General features: G+C 45.3%; 1 protein-coding gene across 6 annotated transcripts in view; it reads left to right on the plus strand.

Annotated features, from left to right (window-relative positions):
* PKM (pyruvate kinase, muscle) overlaps positions 1-21432 on the plus strand; it is a 29211-nt gene that overhangs the window by 1108 nt on the left and 6671 nt on the right. For 3 of the 6 annotated variants that reach the window (XM_014530403.1, XM_014530402.1, XM_005882817.2), the window contains exons 2-8: positions 10140-10306; positions 10940-11031; positions 16594-16725; positions 17199-17385; positions 17977-18247; positions 20267-20417; positions 20631-20783. In XM_014530403.1, coding sequence (XP_014385889.1) covers positions 10153-10306; positions 10940-11031; positions 16594-16725; positions 17199-17385; positions 17977-18247; positions 20267-20417; positions 20631-20783 — 1140 coding nt within the window. In that variant the 5' untranslated portion in view covers positions 10140-10152. Of the gene's footprint in view, positions 1-7519; positions 7637-10139; positions 10307-10939; positions 11032-16593; positions 16726-17198; positions 17386-17976; positions 18248-20266; positions 20418-20630; positions 20784-21432 lie in introns of those variants that run through there. The other 3 variants (XM_014530405.1, XM_014530404.1, XM_005882818.1) reach the window with 2 other exon arrangements.

The raw sequence follows: 21432 nt of genomic DNA on the forward strand, positions 1-21432 counted from the left end.
ATCTGCAGCGCAGGCGGCGCGGAGGCCACGCCTCTGCTTCCCGTTGCTTAATTAACAGATGCTCCCGATTGTGGGGCGCGGGGTGGGATGGAGTAGGTGTGGGCTGGGCACCACGGACCGCGTTCACTCAGTAAAAACTGCTAGGAGTTGTTTGGGGGAAAGGGATGGAGACCGGGATGACTAGACCGGCCGTAGTCCACAGTGTTCGCATTCTTACTAGAGAACTCACACTGGTTGTGTGGTGAGGGAGGTACGCCCTTCCTGCTCGGGGAAGCGGGTGGCGGGTGCCAGGAGGCCTCACGAGCTGGCATCACGCTGAGTTTGAATAAGTAGGAAAGCACCTTATGGTCTGAAGGTTATTTAAAGGCAAGGTCATGGAAAGACTTCTAATGCATGTCTTCAAAACAGGATATTGATCCTCTCCAGTACCAGAGAGCCTGATGGATAGAGGCATTGGGAAGTTGTCAGCAGGCTTTTAAGATTAGGTTTGACTCATTAACATACTGATAAGAATAATGAAAGGAATTCGGCCTCAGGACCTCAGTTTTCCCTGTAGGAACCTGGAGTAAGGTTTTTCTCCTGATTGTTGGAAAGACTGGTTTTTAGACACACACACACACACACACACACACACACACACACACACCACGTTGAATAGTCAGTGCAGTGTCTAATCTATGGTGAGATCTCAGAAATGCCTCCAAATGTATACTTTTAGTCACTGAACAAATTAATACATAATTGGGCACGAAGGCTCTTCATGCCATCCCCATACACAGTTCATAGTTATCCTTGGGAGTCTCTAAATGCCAGATATCTCCTCAGGGATCCTGGTACAGTGTTTACAAAGTAGCTAATAGCGTTACTTTGAAACTCTCCATTTGCAATGGGTTTTTCGGTCCCCTGAGAATAAGGACCTCTTGACAAAAAGGCAAGGGGGTGGGGGATTTCAGTCTTTAGTGTTTGGCTATAAGAAAAGAAACAAACTTGCAACCCCAAGACTGAAATCTTTACCTTTTACTCCCAACTTGCCTAGATTCTAGGATTTGCTCAGCCAGCTGGTAAGTGTGAGATAAGGATGGCAGTAACCCCCTCCTGGCTGTACTGGAGGTGGGGCCACTCCCTAGGGTAATAGGAGGGCCTAGGTCAGGACTCCCACTCTGTAGCATTGTTAGCAAATAATTTGTCCTCTGGTTATTCAAGGATGCTGCTGGGAATACAGTGGGGCTGTTCAGAAGGGCTGGGTATGTTACTATCAGCATCTTTGGGGGTGGGGGTGGGGAGGCTCTGTGGGGAAGATGACTCAACCTTTCAACTTAACTGCTTTTGAGAGAATTCTCTTCGTTGGGTGAGTGGGAAACTATGTTATGATCTTTGCAGGTTTAAAAAGTCCCCTCTCCCCTTTCAGTGAGTCAAACAATGAAACATGCATTTCCCCTAGTTAAAAATATCTCAGCTAAGTGAAAAGTGGTTGGTCCAGGTCCCCAGGCTCAGCACTGCCCTCTAAGAGCAGAAGTGCAGTGCAGCAGAGACCTATACCCAGTCTGTGCACCTGCATTCCAGAGCCTTCTGTGGTGGGTGTGGCCACCTCTTGAGATAAGGGCTGTAGTAGATATGAATAAGGCCTGAAAGAATGTCCTTGAACTCATTTCTGAATTACTGGATTTGAGTCAGAAGATATGGACATTAGAATCTTCCTGTCTACTACAGCTGCTCTCATTTTAATCACTGCATTAGAAGTAAATTTAGTGTTGAATTTACAGTTTAACCAAGAGCATTAGTAGGTCTTTAAGAAATGTACCCTCAGTGATTTGGCAGATTTGGTAGCTGTGACTCCAAACAGCTAGCACCTATGGGAGTTATTTCTGTGCCTTGAATGTTGGGACATCAATGTGGAGTCATAGGAAAAACCATTTCATTTTTTAAAACTGTTTATTTCTTAATGATGAGGCAATGGAAGAAATGAGGAAATGATTGTGAGTGGGAAGGTAGAAAAAATGCCACTCTTGCATTAAAAACTCATACTACATGAGTTTTAATCTATTTTGCTTCAGCTTTTATGAAGACATGCCAGGAGGTGTTATTCTGACCCAGAGCTAAGGCTGAGATCAAGGTGGGGAAAGTGACTCATTTGACATTATTGTTATTTCTGAATCATTTTGAGGATCCACAAGATGAAATCCCAATTAACTGGCACACCACAGAATGTGAGCAGAGTTTTCTTGCAATCTTATGAGATGTATAAGTGATTTATTTGGTAAAAGGTCTTATAGTACCTTGAGTCATCACTTTAAGCATCACATTCTGGTACAGATTGGGATAGAGTTAAATGAAGACCATTCTTAATGCCACCATCCATTCTCTGAGAGGCAGCCTTAGACTAAATAAATGAATAGTCTGCTTCTTCAGTACTTTGTCAAAGAAGCTTTTTGGGGAAAGGTGAGCCAAAGGGGGCGGTAGGTGGTGTGGTGCCGCCTGGGCGGGGCCACTGAGCAGTGCTGCTCCTCCCCTGCAGTGGGTCGTGCCAGTCTGCACGTAGGAGAGCGAGACTGCAGTACCGCTGGTGGCCTCTGAGACTAACCTCCCCCGCTTCTGACCACAGGCAAAGCTCCTCTGGCGCTTTAAGCCTCTTTCCTGATGTCAGCAAGCTGTGTTTGGAAGTCAGGCAGGGGCTGTGGTGGGGAGATGCCAGGACCCCACTGTGATAAGGCAGGGAGGTTGCTGGTCATAGCATTTCTGAGTATGAGGCAGGTTAGCTGATACAGTCCAAAAATTTTTCTGAAAGTAGCCCCATCCCTTCTAAACATCTTTAATCAACCTACAGAGAGATAATATTTCTTTCACTTTAGACAGCAGGTGTCTCTCCTGTCTCAGGTGTGAGTCAGCTGAGTCGGTTTGGTATGAGACAAAACCGTGCACATTTTGGAGAAGCCCTGGAGTTTTGATCTAGGTAAAATGTAGGGAGGTAAAGACTTGATATCTAATATCCCTCTTTTGTTATTATTTTAGAAAGCAGACTCACAAAAGTTACCCATCAGATGGTATCAAATGTTGGCGAAGGGGTGGTAAGGCAAGAGCTGACATACTGGTTATTGTAAATGGATATAACCACTTTGGAGAGCAATTCAGCAATATTTAGTAAAGTAGAAAATAAGCATACCCTGTGGCCCAGGAATCTTATTTCTAGGTATATAGAAGCTCACACCTGCACAATGAGACATATACTAGGAAAGTTACAGTATTGAAAGCTGAGGAAAATTGGCATAATGGGGGTGGGCAGGGGGTGGTGGTGGTGGTGGTGGTGGTGGAAATGGCCATCCAGTAAGGGAATACATAAATAAAGCATCTAGCTGTGCAGTGGGCTGGTGTAGTAGTTCACATGAATTTATTAGATCTGTATATCAACTAGATAGATGTTAAATGTGCTGAATGAAAAACCAAGTGTGATGATATTTGTACAGTATACTATTTAGGGCATTTTAGAGAACAGCAATATTACAGGGCTCGGTATAGCTATGGACACACTTAAATGAACTAGAAGGATAAAAAGTGTGTGATATTGGTTGGTGTCAATGTTTTTGATGGGGTGTGGAAGAGGTGAAGAGACCTGGGGATGGAGAAAAATAAACTATAAAATTGTAATTGTTTTTTTAAAAGTCTAAAAAGAAATCTGGCTAAATGTTAATGGTCAGTTCTGGGTGGCAGAAATACAGATGTTAGTAGAAATACAGATGTTAATATTTCTTTAGTTCAAAACAAAAAAAGAAGTTAACCTATTAAGGTCACTGTAGGAAGACCAGTCATACTAACTAGGTCAGTGCTCTTGGTCAGCTGGCACTGCCTTCCTTCCATCCCTCCTCTTTCTCCCGCCAGCTATGATGCAGGTCGGCTCCTCTAAATGCTGAGGCCACCACCCAGCCTGGTTGTACCTGACTTGGAAGAGCCCTAAACCAAAATATGAATCCCATGCCTGGAAGCACTGCCTCATTACCTTAAGCCTAGTAGGAAGCATCATAACACAGCAAAGCTTCATCCAAACTTCCTCCTTGGGCTGAAACAAGTCCTCTGCTCTGAGCATGTACAATCAAACCAAGAAATCCTTGGCATCTGAGGACAGGGAGGTTTCCCTGACTTGGGACTTCTGCCCTGGAGTTGACTGTTCCATTTGGGGTTGGGCCCTTTCAGTGTTAGCTTTTGTGTCCTATTCCACACTCCAGTTTGAAAAAGGACCTTAGGCTCCTGCTTATAAGGTTTAAGTCACTTCGTTCTAGCCCTGAATAAATAAAAGCAAGGGAATTTTACTTGAACCCACAGGTGGGTTCATTCTGTGTAACCAGTTAAACTAGACTTTGCTTTCTGTTATGGGCCTGCTGAGGGTAGCACAGACTTCTGATTCACATCTCTTAGTTAAAAATTGCTTACCCTCCATAACCCACTCTATATGCAAATACACTGTTTCGTTACTCTAACTGTACATCAGGATGCATGCCCATTCACTCCAGACCCTAGGTTCTGTGGCTGGCCCAGTGCCCGTTTGCATCTTGCTGCCATCGTCAGATGAGGGCCACCCTTGGGAGTTATATTTCTCTGCTCCATCTCTGGGGAGAGAGCTAGGGAGCAGGCTGGCCTGAAGCCTTGTCCACCATATTGTGATGTAAACTTTGCAATGAATACTGATCTTCTGAAGATTTGGGAATTGAAAGGCCTTCCTGCTGGCTTAGAGACTTGGAGGCCCAAGTAGGAAATGGATGTGAGAGCGAGGAAGACAATTGTAGGCATCAGGCGTCATCATTATTGGGTCAGTCTGTGTGGTGAGATTGGCATTAAAGCAAAATTGGTGCAGAAATTCCTGGCTGGTTAAAAATTGGCATTTGCATGGATAAGTTCATAGGCCAGGCTGTTTACTAGGGCAGAATGATTTGGGCCTTTGTGAGACATAGAATTGGTGGAGTGAAGTGTGAATCTTTCCCAGAACAGCTTGCCCACAGTATAGGCTCTAAGAAATGTTGGTTTTTTGTTTTGTTTTTAAAATATATTTTATTGATTTTTTACAGAGAGGAAGGGAGAGGGATAGAAAGTTAGATTCATTGATGAGAGAGAAACATCAACCAGCTGCCTCCTGAACACTCCCTACTGGGGATGTGCCCGCAACCAAGATACATGCCCTTGACCGGAATTGAACCTGGGACCCTTTAGTCTGCAGGCCGACGCTCTATCCACTGAGCCAAACCGGTCAGGGCACATTGGGGTTTTTTGTATGAATCCCCCAACTCCCTGCTGGTTTCTGAGGAGTGGCACAAATGACACTATAGCTTTAGAGAGCCAGGAGCCACTTGAGAAGAAAGGAAAGGTGGAAATAGGAGCACCTGGAGCTGAGCTGACTGCCTACTCTGTCCTGTCAGCCTGTCCTGAGGCCTCTGATGGTGTCTTGTTTCCAACACAGGAGAAATGGCTCTGAGGAAGATCCTACTGCAGGGCCTCAGGCTCAAGAATAAAGCTCCTGTACCTGGGCACGGCGTTTCCCGCCATCAGTGGATACACCGGGCTTCCACTGCTGCCCGGAGGTTGGCTCTGCATGTCTGTGCCTCCCAAGGAGGAGGATGCAGTAGTGAGTCAGCCTGACAGGGCTGGGCAGCATGTCCTGGCAGGTACTGTCCAGGCGGCCAGCATGAGGCAGGGAGCTCTTCCCAGAGGCAGGCCCTGCGAAACCAGGACTGGCTTTTCAGAAAGTGTTTTAGGCAGAATTCTAGGTGGTGGGTGGGATTGGCGGCTTGTGCTCTGGAGAAGAGGTTCCTGGAGGTCCTTGGAGACAGGCAGGGGAGACCAGCTAGTTGGTGAGCCAGGGATAAAACATGAGGTCTCTGGTTTGGTAGAAGCCTTTAAGAACATGCTGAGACCTTGTAGGAGTCTGGACTCGCTTGCTGACAAGCAAGGTTTTTTTTTATTGCTGGTATGTATTTCCACTCAAATACCAGATAAGTTTTTTTAAAAATATATTTTATTGATTTTTTACAGAGAGGAAGGGAGAGAGATAGAAAGTTAGAAACATCGATGAGAGAGATACATCTATCAGCTGCCTCCTGCACACCTCCTACTGGGGATGTGCCCGCAACCAAGGTACATGCCCTTGACTGGAATTGAACCTGGGACCCTTGAGTCCACAGGCCGACGCTCTATCCACTGAGCCAAACCGGTTACGGCCCAGATAAGTTTTTATTAGTTATTTTTTGTGAACAAATATAACTGGGTGAACATAAGATCAGAGCTTGTAAACCTTGATTTAATTTGAGATGGTGAAATAGGGTTAGTGTTTGAGCCCAATATAATTGTATCTGCTAATGGCATCCCTGGTCCTGGAGGCAGGCCTTCTGTACCAGAACACCTTTGTAACAAAGATTTTGCTATGAAGCCTGAGGACAGACTAAACAAGAAAAGAAGCTTGCTGGATTTGGTCACATAACTAACAGGTTTTGGCATTAAATTTTTCTATGGACTATATTATTAATATTTTTATTTTATTTATTTGCTTTGAGGTTCTGAATGCATCAGGTTGACCTTTTTTTATTTTTTAATGTTTTTATTGATTTCAGAGAGGAAGGGAGAGATAGAAAATCAATGATGAGAGAGAATCATTGATCAGTTGCCTCCTGCATGCCCCCTCCTGGGGATCGGACCTGCAATCTGATATGTGCCCTGATGGGGAATTGAACCATAACCTCCTGGTTCAAGGTTGATGCTCAACCCCTGAGCCACACGGGTGGTGGTGGGGGGGCGGGGGTGACCTTCTTAAGCCGGTGAAACTGTCCAATTGTGACCTAGGGCCTAAGATGCATTATCTTACCTTCCACACTTAAACAGGGTATTCCTGAAGTATATAAAACAGCAATTGCGTAATAGAACCAGGAGATTCATATTTGTATTTTGTTTTTGCTATATGTATTTATATATGTGTGTGTATATATACACACACACACACATTTTTTTTATTGATTTCAGAGAAGGAGAGGGAAGAGGGAAACATCAATGATAAGAGAGAATCATTAATCGGCTGCCTCCTGCACGGCCCCTACTGGGGATTGAGCCCGAAACCTAGGCATGTGCCCTTGACCGGGAATCAAACCCAGGACCCTTCAGTCCCCAGGCTGACGCTCTGTCCACTGAGCCAAACCAACCAGGGCATCATATTTGTTTTTAATTTCAACACTTTTACCAGGATGCTTGTAAATATATTGTTTTTGAAGAGATATGTTTGTAATTTTTCTTATTATAAAAGTTTTTCATATTAGTAAATTAGTTAATAAAGACAAGAAAAAATTTTGCTGCACTTCTATCATCCTGACAACATACTGTTAATATTTGGGTAGCTATCCTTCTAGTCCTTTTATGTATGCTTAATTTAGTAACATAGCTGAATCTCTAGGAGCAGCTACCACCTGGATACCTGGTTATTAAAGTAATTTTTCCATTACCCCAAAGAGCTTTAGTTATACTCGGCTTTCACACCTTAATCCTTGTACAGCTCCGCAGGGAAAACCTTACTCAGCTCCGAGCAGTCTTTGCAAGTGGGGCCAAGGAGCCACCCTGAGCCAAAAAAAGAGCATTATGTCACCGGAAGCCCAAGCCCAGAGAACACAAGGTATGACCAGTAATCAGTGGCCCCAGCCAGATCTTTGCAAGGAGACCCTAATGTCTCAGGTATAGTGAAGAGCCAGCTGATGCTTTATATATATACTAGAGGCCCAACCAAGATACATGCCCTTGACCAGAATCGAACCTGGGACCTTTCAGTCCGCAGGCCAACGCTCTATCCACTGTGCCAAACTGGTTAGGGCCAGCTGATGCTTTATATATATACTAGAGGCCCAACCAAGATACATGCCCTTGACCAGAATCGAACCTGGGACCTTTCAGTCCGCAGGCCAACGCTCTATCCACTGTGCCAAACTGGTTAGGGCCAGCTGATGCTTTATATATATACTAGAGGCCCAACCAAGATACATGCCCTTGACCAGAATCGAACCTGGGACCTTTCAGTCCGCAGGCCAACGCTCTATCCACTGAGCCAAACTGGTTAGGGCCAGCTGATGCTTTTAAAGAAGAGTGGGGTTAGTTACTCCAACCCAGCCATTCAGACCTTATTTTGTTCATGACAGTCTTTGGGTTGGATGGCTATCTCTACTTGGAGGCCCCAATGAGGCCTTTGTGTTCCAGTTGCTCCATATGCCACCGGCAGGGTACATCTCCTCAGTCATGTTCCCTTAACAGCCATACTTATTTAAGCCTGGCTGGGTGTTCTGAAGGCATGCAAGCCCTGCTTCAACTGTGAGTGCAAGTACAAGGACCTTGGCTGTCCAGCCATCCTGCTGTAAATCAGAAGTTCCTCAGATTTGGCATGGGAGAGTGGAGGTACAACTTTGATTTTGACAAAGAGGCATTAAGACACGAAAAGGTATTCAACAGACACTGGGATATGTCCAAGTGCTTAAAGGTACAGAACAAAATAGGTCATGGAGGAGAGGGTTGACGTTGATTTTTGGAGACCTGGTAAGTATTAGGGAGTTACTAGGAAATGCACATTGAAAAGGAACAGTGTGTTTGGAATGTGGAATAGTTAGCCGGTATCTTGTTTTTTATTTTAAAAGTTTTAGATTCTGTAGTTGAAGACTTATAGCCATTAGTTTTTAACAGCTGACAAAAGGTTTGCTCACAACTGGTCACAAAGCTTTTGGGGCTTTTACCAGGTTTCTTGAAGATGGCAAAGATGAGTTTAGTTGCATGCTCTTTTGGATCCACCCAGAGAAGCCACAAAGTCAGGGATGGAGGAGAAGTAGTAAGGTTATACGTATTGGGAGGGTGTGGGGGGTGTATGGAGTCCTGAGACTGAGGAGGAGGTGGGACAGGGTTAAAAAGGGATTTGTTCCTAAGCCAGGGCTGAAGCATTTAAGCTTGAGGACTTTAGAAGGTATGGCCCTTGGTCTGAGAACTGGAGGAAAGGACCTCCAGTGTTAAGCTTCTGCGGGCATCCTTGCCTGACAATTCTTCAGAGCACTGGCCACAAGCTTCTCACTTCTTTGTCTCAAATCAGCTAACGAACTGACTGAGTGAGTTTAGTTATAAGTCAGTAATGCAGAAAAGCAAAGGTCAGGACAGTTGTCAGGATTGTAACCTTTGCTGGTTAATTACCTGGAACAGATGGTCTTTGTTACTGGGAGTGGTGTGCTTGTCAGACTTCAAAGGGCAGTTAGGATGGTGCATCAGGAAATCAGTTGGGAAAAAGATTTGACAAGCAACTTTAATCTCCTCTTGTTGCAAATACAGCTCATTTTAGAACTAGACTAGAGCCATTGTGGTTATCCTTGACTTTATGCAAATTGCTTTGCACATCCTAAAGTCCTGAGCAAAAGTAGATGTGGTTTTTAGGTACATAGTCCTGGGACAAAAGATTTTGCATTCAGAATTCCAGTGGTACTTTGTTTCGTGCCCGGGGATTGGTTTTTATTGCTTATCAGTGGGCTAGGACCTACTTGGGCGAGTCAAATGAATTTATATGGTGCTTTGGGTGAGTGGAAATCTAGGACTCCGGAGCTAGGAGGACTGCCTGAGTGGTGGTTGTCTTCAGAACCAGGAACATCACTTGGAGTTTGAGTGGGGATTGTTAAGATGCAATGTGAATGCCCCACCCTTCGCAGATATTTGTAGCTTTGAGACAACTTATCATACAAAGATCTAGATTTACTGAGGTTCTAAACTAGGAGTCAGTTGTTTATATCACTGGAAGGTGGTTACAATTTTCTTTTGAGGAAGCTCCTTCGGGGCATGTAAAATGATAATATTTATAGGATTATCAGGAAAGCTGTCAAGGTAGAAACTAGGCCAGTGTGAGGGAGATCTGCTTACAGTGGATGCCTGGGAAGTACATGCATTGATTGGGTCTGCGGTTTTAACTTGCTCATGGTCCCGTGAGCCCTTTGCCTGACTTGAGGAACACCCACATAGAGTATGCAGGGCTCCCTGTGGCTTGTGCACAAAACGTGCTTATTGAGTTAATGTGTAAACAGGAAACGGCCTCCTGTGCCAAGCAGTGTCGAACAACCCAGGCTTCTCAAACTCAACACGCTCTTCAATTCCCCTGGACCCAGGACCTCAGAAGCCATGTCGAAGCCCCAGAGCGATGTCGGGACTGCCTTCATTCAGACGCAGCAGCTGCATGCAGCCATGGCTGACACGTTCCTGGAGCACATGTGCCGCCTGGACATTGATTCGCCGCCCATCACGGCCCGGAACACTGGCATCATCTGTACCATTGGTGAGTGGGTGTGTCCCTCCTCTAACACAAGGCTTCATGTGAAGTGATCTTTTCTCTCCTAAAAAGAATAAGTGCAGCAAACCTGGGTGGTGAGTGGGATTTTACACCAGTGATGGCGAACCTTTTGAGCTCGGCGTGTCAGCATTTTGAAAAACCCTAACTTAACTCTGGTGCCGTGTCACATATAGAAATTTTTTGATATTTGCAACCATAGTAAAACAAAGACTTATATTTTTGATATTTATTTTATATATTTAAATGCCATTTAACAAAGGAAAGTCAACCAAAAAAATGAGTTCGTGTGTCACCTCTGACACGCGTGTCATAGGTTCGCCATCACTGTTCTACACAGATTCTTGTGGGCACTCAGACCATAGGAAGCTGCAATAAAGAATTAGTATGCTTTGTTTCTGCTAACGGCAAAATGAAGAAGGCATCTTCCTTCGCGTATTTCTGTAGGATCATCTCCAAGACCAAGGAAGTTCTTGTCATTCTCTGTGCAACCAAGATTCTGTGGTTGGACATCTGGCTTCAGGGAGAGCAACATATCAAGAGTTCTTTAATCCTAAGCAAGTTTCAAGTGTTAATCCTTTGAATAATTAAGACTTATGTCTTTAAAACTTTGTTCACTAGGCCCTGCTTCCCGATCGGTGGAGATGTTGAAGGAGATGATTAAATCTGGAATGAATGTGGCTCGCATGAACTTTTCTCATGGAACTCACGAGGTGAGCCTTGGTAGACAGTTTGGCCACTGAGATGGCTTGTAAGATGCAGTGCTTATTTGGCACCAGTGGACCAGGCAAGAACGAGTCTGGGGTTTACAGCCAGTGGGAAAAGGCCTTCACTAGCCTATTCCTTCTCTCCTTTTCCCCTCTCCTGCCATCTCAACTGGCCATGTCTCCTTAAACAAAGACCTTCTTTGTCAGTGGCCATGGTTCTCCCACATACCTGGGCTACCATTAGTCCTCACAAAGGAAAGTGGAAGGATTCTACTGGAACCCTCCCTGAGCCGTTAGGTGTCTTGGCCGTAGGGCTTGACACTCCCACCCAGGGTTTCTGTACTAGCTCATAATGCAGTGACGAGCCAGAAGGTCACCCTACATGTTGATTCTGGCCTAGTTTAGACCAAGATAACTAGGCAGGTCCAGGAGAAGGGTTTCCACTATGGCAAGTTAAGGACTGAGTTTAAAGCACTAGCAGGTGCGCTGTTGGCACAGTAGGTAGTGCGTCAGTCTCACAAAGCACTAACTGTCTGGCATTTATTCCCCACTTCATCAGCATTGTGTTCCCAATCTCTCCCTTCCCAAGGCTTCAAGTCCTAGCACTTTCCCAGGAAGCTGGTAGGATTGTATTAGTGCTGGGCTGTTTACAAGCTGACTTGACCTGTGGACACTGGCCTTACCCGGGACCAGGCAGCTCTTGGGAAGCCCTCCATTCCTGCTTCTGTTCCCAAGGTCAGAATGCCATTTAAAAGCCTTCAGGCTCAACCATAGGCCCTGAGATTTCACACTGGCATTGATAGAAGAGTAATGGATGAGCCAAACTTTCCCTGCTCTTTTTTTTGTTTGTTTGTTGTCTTTTGTTAATCCTCACCTGAGGATATTTTTACATTGATTTTTGGGAGAGTAGAAGAGAGAAAGACAGAGAGAAACATCGATTGGTTGCCTCCTGCATGAGGCCTGACCAGGGCCTGGGCAGGAGAGGAGCCTGCAACCAAGGTACGTGCCCTTGACCGGAATCAATCCCGGGACTTTGGTCCACAGGCTGACACTCTATCCACTGAGCCAAATGGCTAGGGCCAAACTTTCCCCACTCTTGACTTCTGAATAAAGAGAATGCTACCCTATATGGGCGGGGGTGGGGGTTGCCCTCTGGTATTTGGAAGTTGGTGTTAAGTTTACACTAAAAATAAAGCCTCAGAAAGAGCAATCCAAGAGGTGAATTCCTCCTCTCTGGAAACATGAGACTTCATCATAGGTTCCCAACCCATTTTCCGTAAACAGCCTATGGCCTGGCAGGTAGCCGGCCTCCAAATGTCATGGAGACCTGACCAGGTTCAGAGGAACTGTGCTCAGCAGGCACCACGGGCAGGTTAAAACACACCATGACATTCTGTAATTTTCCAAAGGGGGTCCTCCGCAGGAGTCACCAGGAATTACTTAGCCCAAAGAGAGCTAAAGACATTAGTGAAAATGGGTTCACTATTGATCCCTGCTGCTAGATCAGGGATTCAGGGTCTCCTGTGTGCAGGGGAGGGAGCAGAAATAGAGTTTAAGATGTTGACCTTTAACTGGGCTTTATGGCCTCTTCCATCCAGTAAAATAAAACCGCACAGCCTTGAAATGGCCAGGGCAAGTGCTGTCTGCTGCACCTGCTGGATGGGGACGGGCTCAGGGATTTAACTTAGAGACATTTGGAGGTAATCTGTGCTATAACTCTTATTCACAGATTAGAATTGGAATTGAAAAAAAAAAAAACCAAGTCCTTTGTGTGGGTTTATTTTCGGTTTTTGGCCAGGATGAGGTTGTCCCTGGGATCTGGGCTTTGGAAGCTGATCTGAAATTGTCCTACTATTATATAATGTAATGTAAACAAGTTATAGTTTGTGCATCGTGGCTCTTGACTAGCCTCTGGGGCTCTTAACATTTTAAATGCTCTTCTAAGCAGAACATTGAAATTGCTTTTTCTCCCTCACTCTGATAGAGGAACATCCACTGGCTGCATTTGATCTCTTCACAGCTTTACACAGTATCTCTAGCCCCCACTTTTTTTAAAAAAAATATATTTTATTGATTTTTTTACAGAGAGGAAGGGAGAGGGGTAGAGAGTTAGAAACATCGATGAGAGAGAAACAGCGATCAGCTGCCTCCTGCACACCCCTCACTGGGGATGTGCCCGCAACCAAGGTACATGCCCTTGACCGGAATCGAACCGGGGACCCTTCAGTCCGTAGGCTGACGCTCTATCCACTGAGCCAAACCGGTTAGGGCTAGCCCCCACTTTTATCAGTTAACATGGGCAAGATGTGTTGTTACTGAACATGTGGTCCCATAATGCTATGTTGGCCAGAAATACTGACTTGACCAACATAAATTTAGACTTTTCCACGAGGGCAGCATTGAGTGATGCAATTCTTTACCAATTGGTAACATCCAACAAAGCCACAGCCACAGTGGAAGACTTCAGTAAGCCTACCAAAAGATGACCAACTTAGTGGATTTGTTAATATAATACCTGATGATCTAATTGATTTGTGTTTATGATTTTATCTACAAGACATAAATGCATGATTATCTAACACGTTAAGCACTATGTCAGTCACCAGTGACTGACACTATACTTTCCGTCTGGAAGACGAAACAGGCTGGGCGTTTTAAAAACACTGATGTTTGCCAGGCTGGCGTGGCTCTGTTGTTGAATGTCAATCTATGAACCAGGAGGTTGTGGTTCGATTCCTGGTCAGGGCACATGCCTGGGTTGCATACTCAATCCCCATTGTGGGAGGCGTGCAGGAGGCAGCCGATTGATGATGCCCTCTCATCATTAAATGTTTCTATCTTACTCTCCCTCTCTCTTCCTCTCCCTTCCTCTGAAATTAGTAAAAATATTTTTTCAAAATAAAATATGCTAATAATTCAAAAATATATTAGGCATCAAAAAAAACTAAAGTTTTATAAAGTAGAAATTATATAGGCCACATTCTCTGGCTTATCTTTTTTTGGAAATTGAGAATAAAGTCTAATATAGTAATCAGAAAACTTGTAAACTTAAATCCACTTGTCAGAAAGCCAGAGTCTGAAAGTAAATGAAATAAATACATATTTAATACAAAATACTAGGGTAAAACCTAAAATAACTTTAAAAGAGTGAAAGAAAGGAATTTACTTAAAAGAATAGTTTAATGAAGTAGAAAATAAATTTGACAAATTGAGCCATGAGCTGATTTTAACAGTCTAAACCCAGTAGTGTATTAAAGTCATGACCCTGACCAAGTAAATTTCATTCTAGACACACAGTTCACAATGGGATTAAAGTGTGATCAGTGTAGTAGAAGTTGATAACAGGTAACACTCATTAAATAATTACTATGTGCTCATTTCTGTTCTAAGTGCTTCATGTATTCTCTTACATCAATTGTGAAGAAAAGGTATTTGACAGTATTCAACACCCATTCCTTTAAACTATTTCTGTATTCTATTCTGTGCTATTCTATTGCAAGTCGGCAATATAAATTTTCATAACTTTTACAATAAGGACCTCTACCTCAAAAAAGCCAGTGGTCCTCATTATAAAGTATGCCTGAATTAGGAGCTGAGGCTTTTCAGACACAAGCTTTAGGCAACACCATGCTTGGAGATTAAACTCTGGTTCAGCTCCTCTCTCTGGCCTCACACTTGCAGGAGCTGCTCTCCTGGGCAGTGGTGGTTAAAGGACAAGGCCCACACAGTGCTGAATGGGGTGCCTCTGTTACCGGCAATGCCATATTGATTACACTTTTTAAGAACTTTTGACATCTTAGCTTTTGAGTCAAACGGTAATGGCGAGTGGAAAAGAGAAAGGGCTTAAGAAAGAAGATTGACCCAGCCAGAGTGGCTCAGTGGTTGAGTGTCAGCCTATGAACCAGGAGGTCATGGTTCGATTCCCAGTCAGGGCATATGCCTGGGTTGTGGGCTCCATCCCCAGTGTGGGATGTGCAGGAGGCAACTGATCAATGATTCTCTCTCATCATTGATGTTTCTATCTCTTTTTCCCTCTCCCTTCCTCTGATATCAATAAAAATTATTTAGGAAGGAAGGGAGGGAGGGAGGGAGGAAGGGAGATTGAAGTCAGGATTGTTGCAAGGGAGAAATGAAAATAGCAAAGGGCAGTTGGTTCAGAGAAAGGCATATTTCCATCTTTCCTTATTCCACTTCAGTCTCTAGAAAGTAATTGTGAAAATAGGCCTGCATGACCTTAGGAATAGGCCACCTTTTATTTAGCTTGGGCCACTGTTACTTAAGTAAATAACTTTAAGTTTGAATTGTAGCTGGAATCAATAGAGGAAAAGCTCAGAATTACCAAATCTACTCAGCATCTGATTGACAGACCAGTATTATCCAAACACAAGCCTGGACCTTTTACTCCTGTTGTCTGCTTTATTTGATGAGTTCTGAGAAAAAAAGAACCATTGAGGGGACACGGGCTTCTTCCCTCCTGCCCCCCAAATTATTGGGAAGAAAGAAAGAGAGAGAGATTTTAATACATAAACCCTACCAAATCAACCAGGCCGAAGATACATAATACCAATAATAGTTGCAAAGTTCCTCTTTGTTTTTGAACTATAACAGAAAATACCCAATGTAAGAAATGGAAAAAAGTGTTGCAAATGCTTCTGAGGAGTGGAACTAGAGGTATAAGAGGAAGTACTCTTTTTTTTTTCTTTTTTAAAAATAATTCTTTATTGTTGAAAGTATTACATATGTCCCCTTTTCTCCCCATTGACCCCGTCCAGCGCTGCCCCCCGCCCCCCCAGGCCTTCAGCACCCTATTGTCTGTGCCCATGGGTTATGCATATATGCATACAAGGTCTTTGGTTGATTACCTCCCACCCACCCCACCTTCCCTCTGAGATTCCGCACTCTGTTCCATGCTGCCATGTCTCTGGATCCACTCCCTTCATCACTTTATTTTGCTACTTAGATTCCACATATGAGTGAGATCATGTGATACTTGTCTTTCTCTGACTGACTTATTTCACTTAGCATGATACTCTCTAGGTCCCTCCATGCTGTCTCAAAGGGTAAGAAATTCTTCTTTGTTACTCCTGCATAGTATTCCATGGTATAAATATACCACAGCTTTTTTATCCACTCATCTACTGATGGGCACTTGGGCTATTTCCAGATCTTAGCTATTATAAATTGGGAACACAGGCTTCTTTATGTTGAGACGTGTTTACACCCATGCCTTTAATGGTTTTTAGTGGCAATACTCTGAAAAGTTTCTAAGATTTACCCTTGAAGTGAATGAGTGCTCTGGTAGAAGTGGTGGAAGCCAAGGAGCTTGAAATAAGCAGGGCGGGTGGGTACTCAGTGCACGGATGGTGCTGAGATTAGACCAGCGGTCGCCAACCGGTGGACCACTGGTAGTCCGTGAGGTCAGAAAGGTTGGCGACCGCTGGACTAGACAATGGTGGAGGAGGTCTAGAACATCCACGGGTCTTTCCTGAGTGATCAGCATCAGCTCCAGTGCTAGACCCTGACCTGGCGTGTGGGAGGACGCTTATCATTGCCCCTCCTTTCCCCCAGTACCATGCAGAGACCATCAAGAACGTGCGCACGGCCACTGAAAGCTTTGCTTCTGATCCCATTCTTTACCGGCCAGTTGCTGTGGCCCTGGACACTAAAGGACCTGAGATCCGCACTGGGCTCATCAAGGGCGTGAGTATCCTGGGGAGAAGTGAGGGGGAAGGTGCAGGGGTCGGGGCCCAGAGATGTCCTCAGCTGTCCCCGCCCTCCTGGAAGCCACATTCCTCAGAGTTTAGGAGTATAAACGAAGGTTGTATTCATCGCTGTAAAAATGTTGATTTAATCTACTTGGCTAAGAAACGGTACTAAAAAGGAACCTTTTTACTCGAAAAAACTACTTCTAAATCTCTACCTTTGGGGAGCAATTTGTCTCTTTTCCCCTATCATTAAATAGCATAACTAGAACATTGTAGGCATTTCTGGGGTTATTTCCTTGAAATATACTAAGTTAGGCAATATGATGATTTAATCCCCAAGGAAAAAATCTTTACTGTTACTTCTACACAAGATTTGAGCATTGTTATCTGGAGGAAAGCATTTCTTTCCCTGCCAGGGCCTGCTTGGCCTCTGAAGTTTAGACTCGGGGCTTACTCTCTTGCCTGCAGAGTGGCACAGCGGAAGTGGAGCTGAAGAAAGGGGCCACTCTCAAGATCACTCTAGATAACGCCTACATGGAAAAGTGTGACGAAAACACCCTGTGGCTGGACTACAAGAATATTTGCAAGGTGGTGGAAGTGGGCAGCAAGATCTACGTGGATGATGGACTTATTTCTCTGCAGGTGAAAGAGAAAGGTATGTTTAAAACCGGCTTCCATCTCTAAATTTCTTGGACACAGGAAGAGAGGTAGCTTATTCGGCTGACAGCAAGATTGAGTCTGTATTCCAGGAATTCCCTTTATAATAACTCCTTATCCTCAAAAAAAGACTTGAGTCCTGCTTAATCATGCTCTTGGGGAGTATATAAGATTTCTTTTTATGCATCCTCACTGCTATGAGCTTTCTGCTTCTCTCCTCCATCCATCAATGTGATATGTACAGGACTCCAGTGTTTCTGGGAATGATAGCTCATTTAAGTGCCAGGCACTAGTCTAAGCATTTTACATGATAATTTGTTTAAATTTTAAGACAACCTTATGAGGAGGTATTATTCCTATTTAACATGTGAGGAAACTGAGTCACAGAGAGATTAATTCACTTGCCTAAGGTTACACAGTCAGTGGAATTGGGATTTGGACTCTGGCAGTATGGCTCCCACTGCCCATGATGTGCTGCTTCCCAGTTCACTGTACTGGGGACAGAGGCAGCGGCTTTTCGTTTCTCCCCTTCCTGTTGAGGACACATGCCCTCGTTGCCCTGCCTCCCCACCTACTCCATTTTACACAGGTGCTGACTTCCTGATCACAGAAGTGGAGAATGGTGGCACTTTGGGCAGCAAGAAGGGTGTGAACCTCCCTGGGGCTGCTGTGGACCTGCCTGCCGTGTCAGAAAAGGACATCCAGGATCTGAAGTTTGGGGTGGAGCAGAATGTAGATATGGTGTTCGCATCTTTCATTCGCAAGGCATCTGATGTCCATGAAGTCAGGAAGGTCCTGGGAGAAAAAGGAAAAAACATCAAGATAATCAGCAAAATCGAAAATCATGAAGGAGTTCGGAGGTAAGTCCCCAACCGTCTGTCCCCGCCTTCTTCTGCCCCAGCCCAGCTCTCTGAGGAAACAGGTGTACCCTGTGAGTACCTGGCTGCCTGTGCATCAGAACACAGCCTTAGCTTGTTCCAGACCCACCGAACCAGAATATCTGCAGGGGAGAAGTGGAAGGCGTTGGTATATGTTTTTAAAAAGCTTTCCAGGTGATTGGAATGCCAGCTTCTCGTCATTGTTCCAGAGACCCAGGGATCAGCCTTGGAGAGGACAGGGTCACTGCTCACAGGATCAGGAGCCAGGGGCTATAGGAGTACTACCTGTGTTTGCTGGAATGGGGTGCCACCCAGAGGAAAGGCAGCAGCAGGCTCTTCGGAAAGGGCCGTGTGGAAGGAAGCTCAGGGCCTGGGGTTGATGCTGAAGATTATAGCTTCCTAGTCTTCACTTAGAAAGCAGCTGGCTGGGTGACCGGGCTAGCTCTGGCATGATATCAGCTTCCTGGAGAGGGGCATGTGGTTCTCCTCTAGGCTTAGATTGTCCCAGCTCAGCTCACCACCTCCCCAGTGCCCACCAACTAGAGCCAAGTGATTGTGGCCAGTGTGGTGACATCTGTTCTTTGGTTTCCTACTAAAAACACAACTCAGTGCAGCTAAAACCCTAGACCAGGGGTGGGCAACCTTTTTGTGAGTGCATGCGAAAACCAGCAAAATCTCTGGCTCAAAATTCTTCTGCGTGCCAACCCTAATTTTTTGAGACCATGTTACCCCTATTTGGTATCTCTTAAGGTGTACGTATGTGAAGAACCTTGAAGAAATAATAAAATTCATTAATGCGACAAAAACACAGTATATGATGATGAAAAATACATTTATTTACATTTATTACACTGATAGTCCGACAGAAAACTTTATGACTCCATTTGATATTATCAGTGGGACTTTTGCTGTTGCATCACTGATGACAGAGATTTTACATCAGGTTTATATTTCGTGACCTTCAGAGATATGCACGAGCTACTACTTTCATCCGTCAGGCTACTCCTATTACGAGACTTAACAAAATTCATCACTGAGAACAAAGATTCACAAGCGTATGTGGATGAAAACATGGAGAGTAACGCTGTTGCAAAGTTTTTTAAACAGAAAAAATTTTCTGGAATGGCATTCCAAGTCCTCAATAGTTTGTTTTCGACACTTCTCTCTGGTACTCCTGTCTCTAATCGCTTTTTTTCATTGTTTTCCAAGTCAATCTAAGGTCAATAAATTTCTGCTTCCAAATAAAAAAGTCTATATTAAGAAAAAAATTGTAAATGGAAGTTATAAGAGAGGGTTTCGAGTGCCAGCAAAAGTTACTGGCATGCCATGTTTGGCACGCGTGCCAGGGGTTGCCCACCCCCGCCCTAGACCTACTGGTGTGGATTAGGTGTGTGCTTGAGGAGGATGGAAGAAGCAGCCCTACCCACTATTGTGACCTTGTGGTCCTTGACTTTGTGTAGATGTCCTTTGTATTAGGCAGTTTGGGGTCCTCCCTCTGCCATCCTGATAAGCCTGCTGACCTTGGACCCAGGCCAGGCAGAGCCATATGTCCTCTTCCCTTCGGCAAGTTGGAGGGGGAGCAGCCTCAAGGAGCAGCCCTCAGGTTCCTGGGCCGGAAGAGGCCATGGACCGTTGTGTTGGGAGCTTTTCGCAGGCCTGAGGTTTCCTTCCTGCCTTGGGAGTGTAGCTAGCAGAGGGACCTCAGAGGGGCCGCAAAAGATGCAAATGGAAAAGAAATGAGCCCGTGGGGCTTGAGACGAAACCTCACCCCCGCGCCTGTCCCTAATGAAGCATCCATACTAGTGCTGAAGAAACCCAGCAGGCTGAACTGTTGGGCCACTCTAGGGAATGAGGTAGCTGGAACTCCCACCTCCATATCAATGGTGACGTCATGGGTGGCTGTTCTGCAAGGACAGCTAAGGCCGAGGATCCCAAGGAAAGTTCCTTTGCATTACCATACCCCTGTTCCACATAACCTCTCTTCTTTCACCTTTCCATCAGGTTTGATGAGATCCTGGAAGCCAGTGATGGGATCATGGTGGCTCGTGGTGATCTAGGCATTGAGATTCCTACAGAGAAGGTCTTCCTTGCTCAAAAGATGATGATCGGGCGGTGCAACCGAGCTGGGAAGCCTGTCATCTGTGCCACACAGGCATGTGCCTCTTCTCACTACAGATGCTTGCCCTGTTTCTTCCACAGACCCTTCCCCACGTCACAAACACATACACACATGTTCCTTTCCCCCTGTGCACCTACACAAAGCCATACTCTGTGTACATACACACTCTCCAGGGAGTCAGCTTGCAGTCATTCATCTCTGAAGACAGCCCAGGCCACGTCTCACTAATGCTCTGTCTCCTCCCAGATGCTGGAGAGCATGATCAAGAAGCCCCGTCCCACCCGGGCTGAGGGCAGTGATGTGGCCAATGCAGTCCTGGATGGAGCTGACTGCATCATGCTGTCTGGAGAGACGGCCAAAGGGGACTACCCCCTGGAGGCTGTGCGCATGCAGCACCTGGTGAGTTCTTGGGGCCTGCCTGTCTCCCGGGCTCGGGCTCGGGCTCGGGCTGGGGTGGAGGCAGCTCTTGTACAGAGCCAATGCCTTTTAGGCTTCTGCACCCACATTTTTTTATTATCCTTCAAATTGCAACAAGAGTGAGGAGGTGTGTGTCTTTTGTTTTTTTCTGTTCTGCCTTTCCTCCCACATCCTCCCTCCTATTTCCCTCTGTTTTGGAGTGTTCTCCTTCATCAGACATAGCCCAATCACTCTGGCTTCTTCCTTTGGCTCAAGTATCAAGATACTTGTACCTCTTCCTCTGCACAGCCCAGAGGACCTAGTACCTCTGCCCTGCTCTGGAAAAGGCCAAGGCCTCCTGCTCCTAGCCATCCTTTGTTTGGCTTCCATTTGATTCCCCACCTGTCCCACAGACAGGGGACTCCCCCACAGGGGCCTCTGGGCCTGTACTGGAGACTGTTGTCCACACTGAGTTGACTGTGAGCTGGCCTTGCATGGTGTCTGCAGCTGGACCTGCTGTGCTGAGTTGTTGCACTCACCCTAGACTAAAAAGTGGGGTTTAAGTGACAGGTTCACAAATAGAGACTGGTGGAAGGATGGCTGATCCTGGCTGGCCCTGGAGTGAGAGCATCTGGTGGAGCCTTGGAGGTGA

The sequence above is a fragment of the Myotis brandtii genome, unplaced genomic scaffold (assembly GCF_000412655.1).
Source record: "Myotis brandtii unplaced genomic scaffold, ASM41265v1 scaffold74, whole genome shotgun sequence".
NCBI lineage: Eukaryota > Metazoa > Chordata > Mammalia > Chiroptera > Vespertilionidae > Myotis > Myotis brandtii.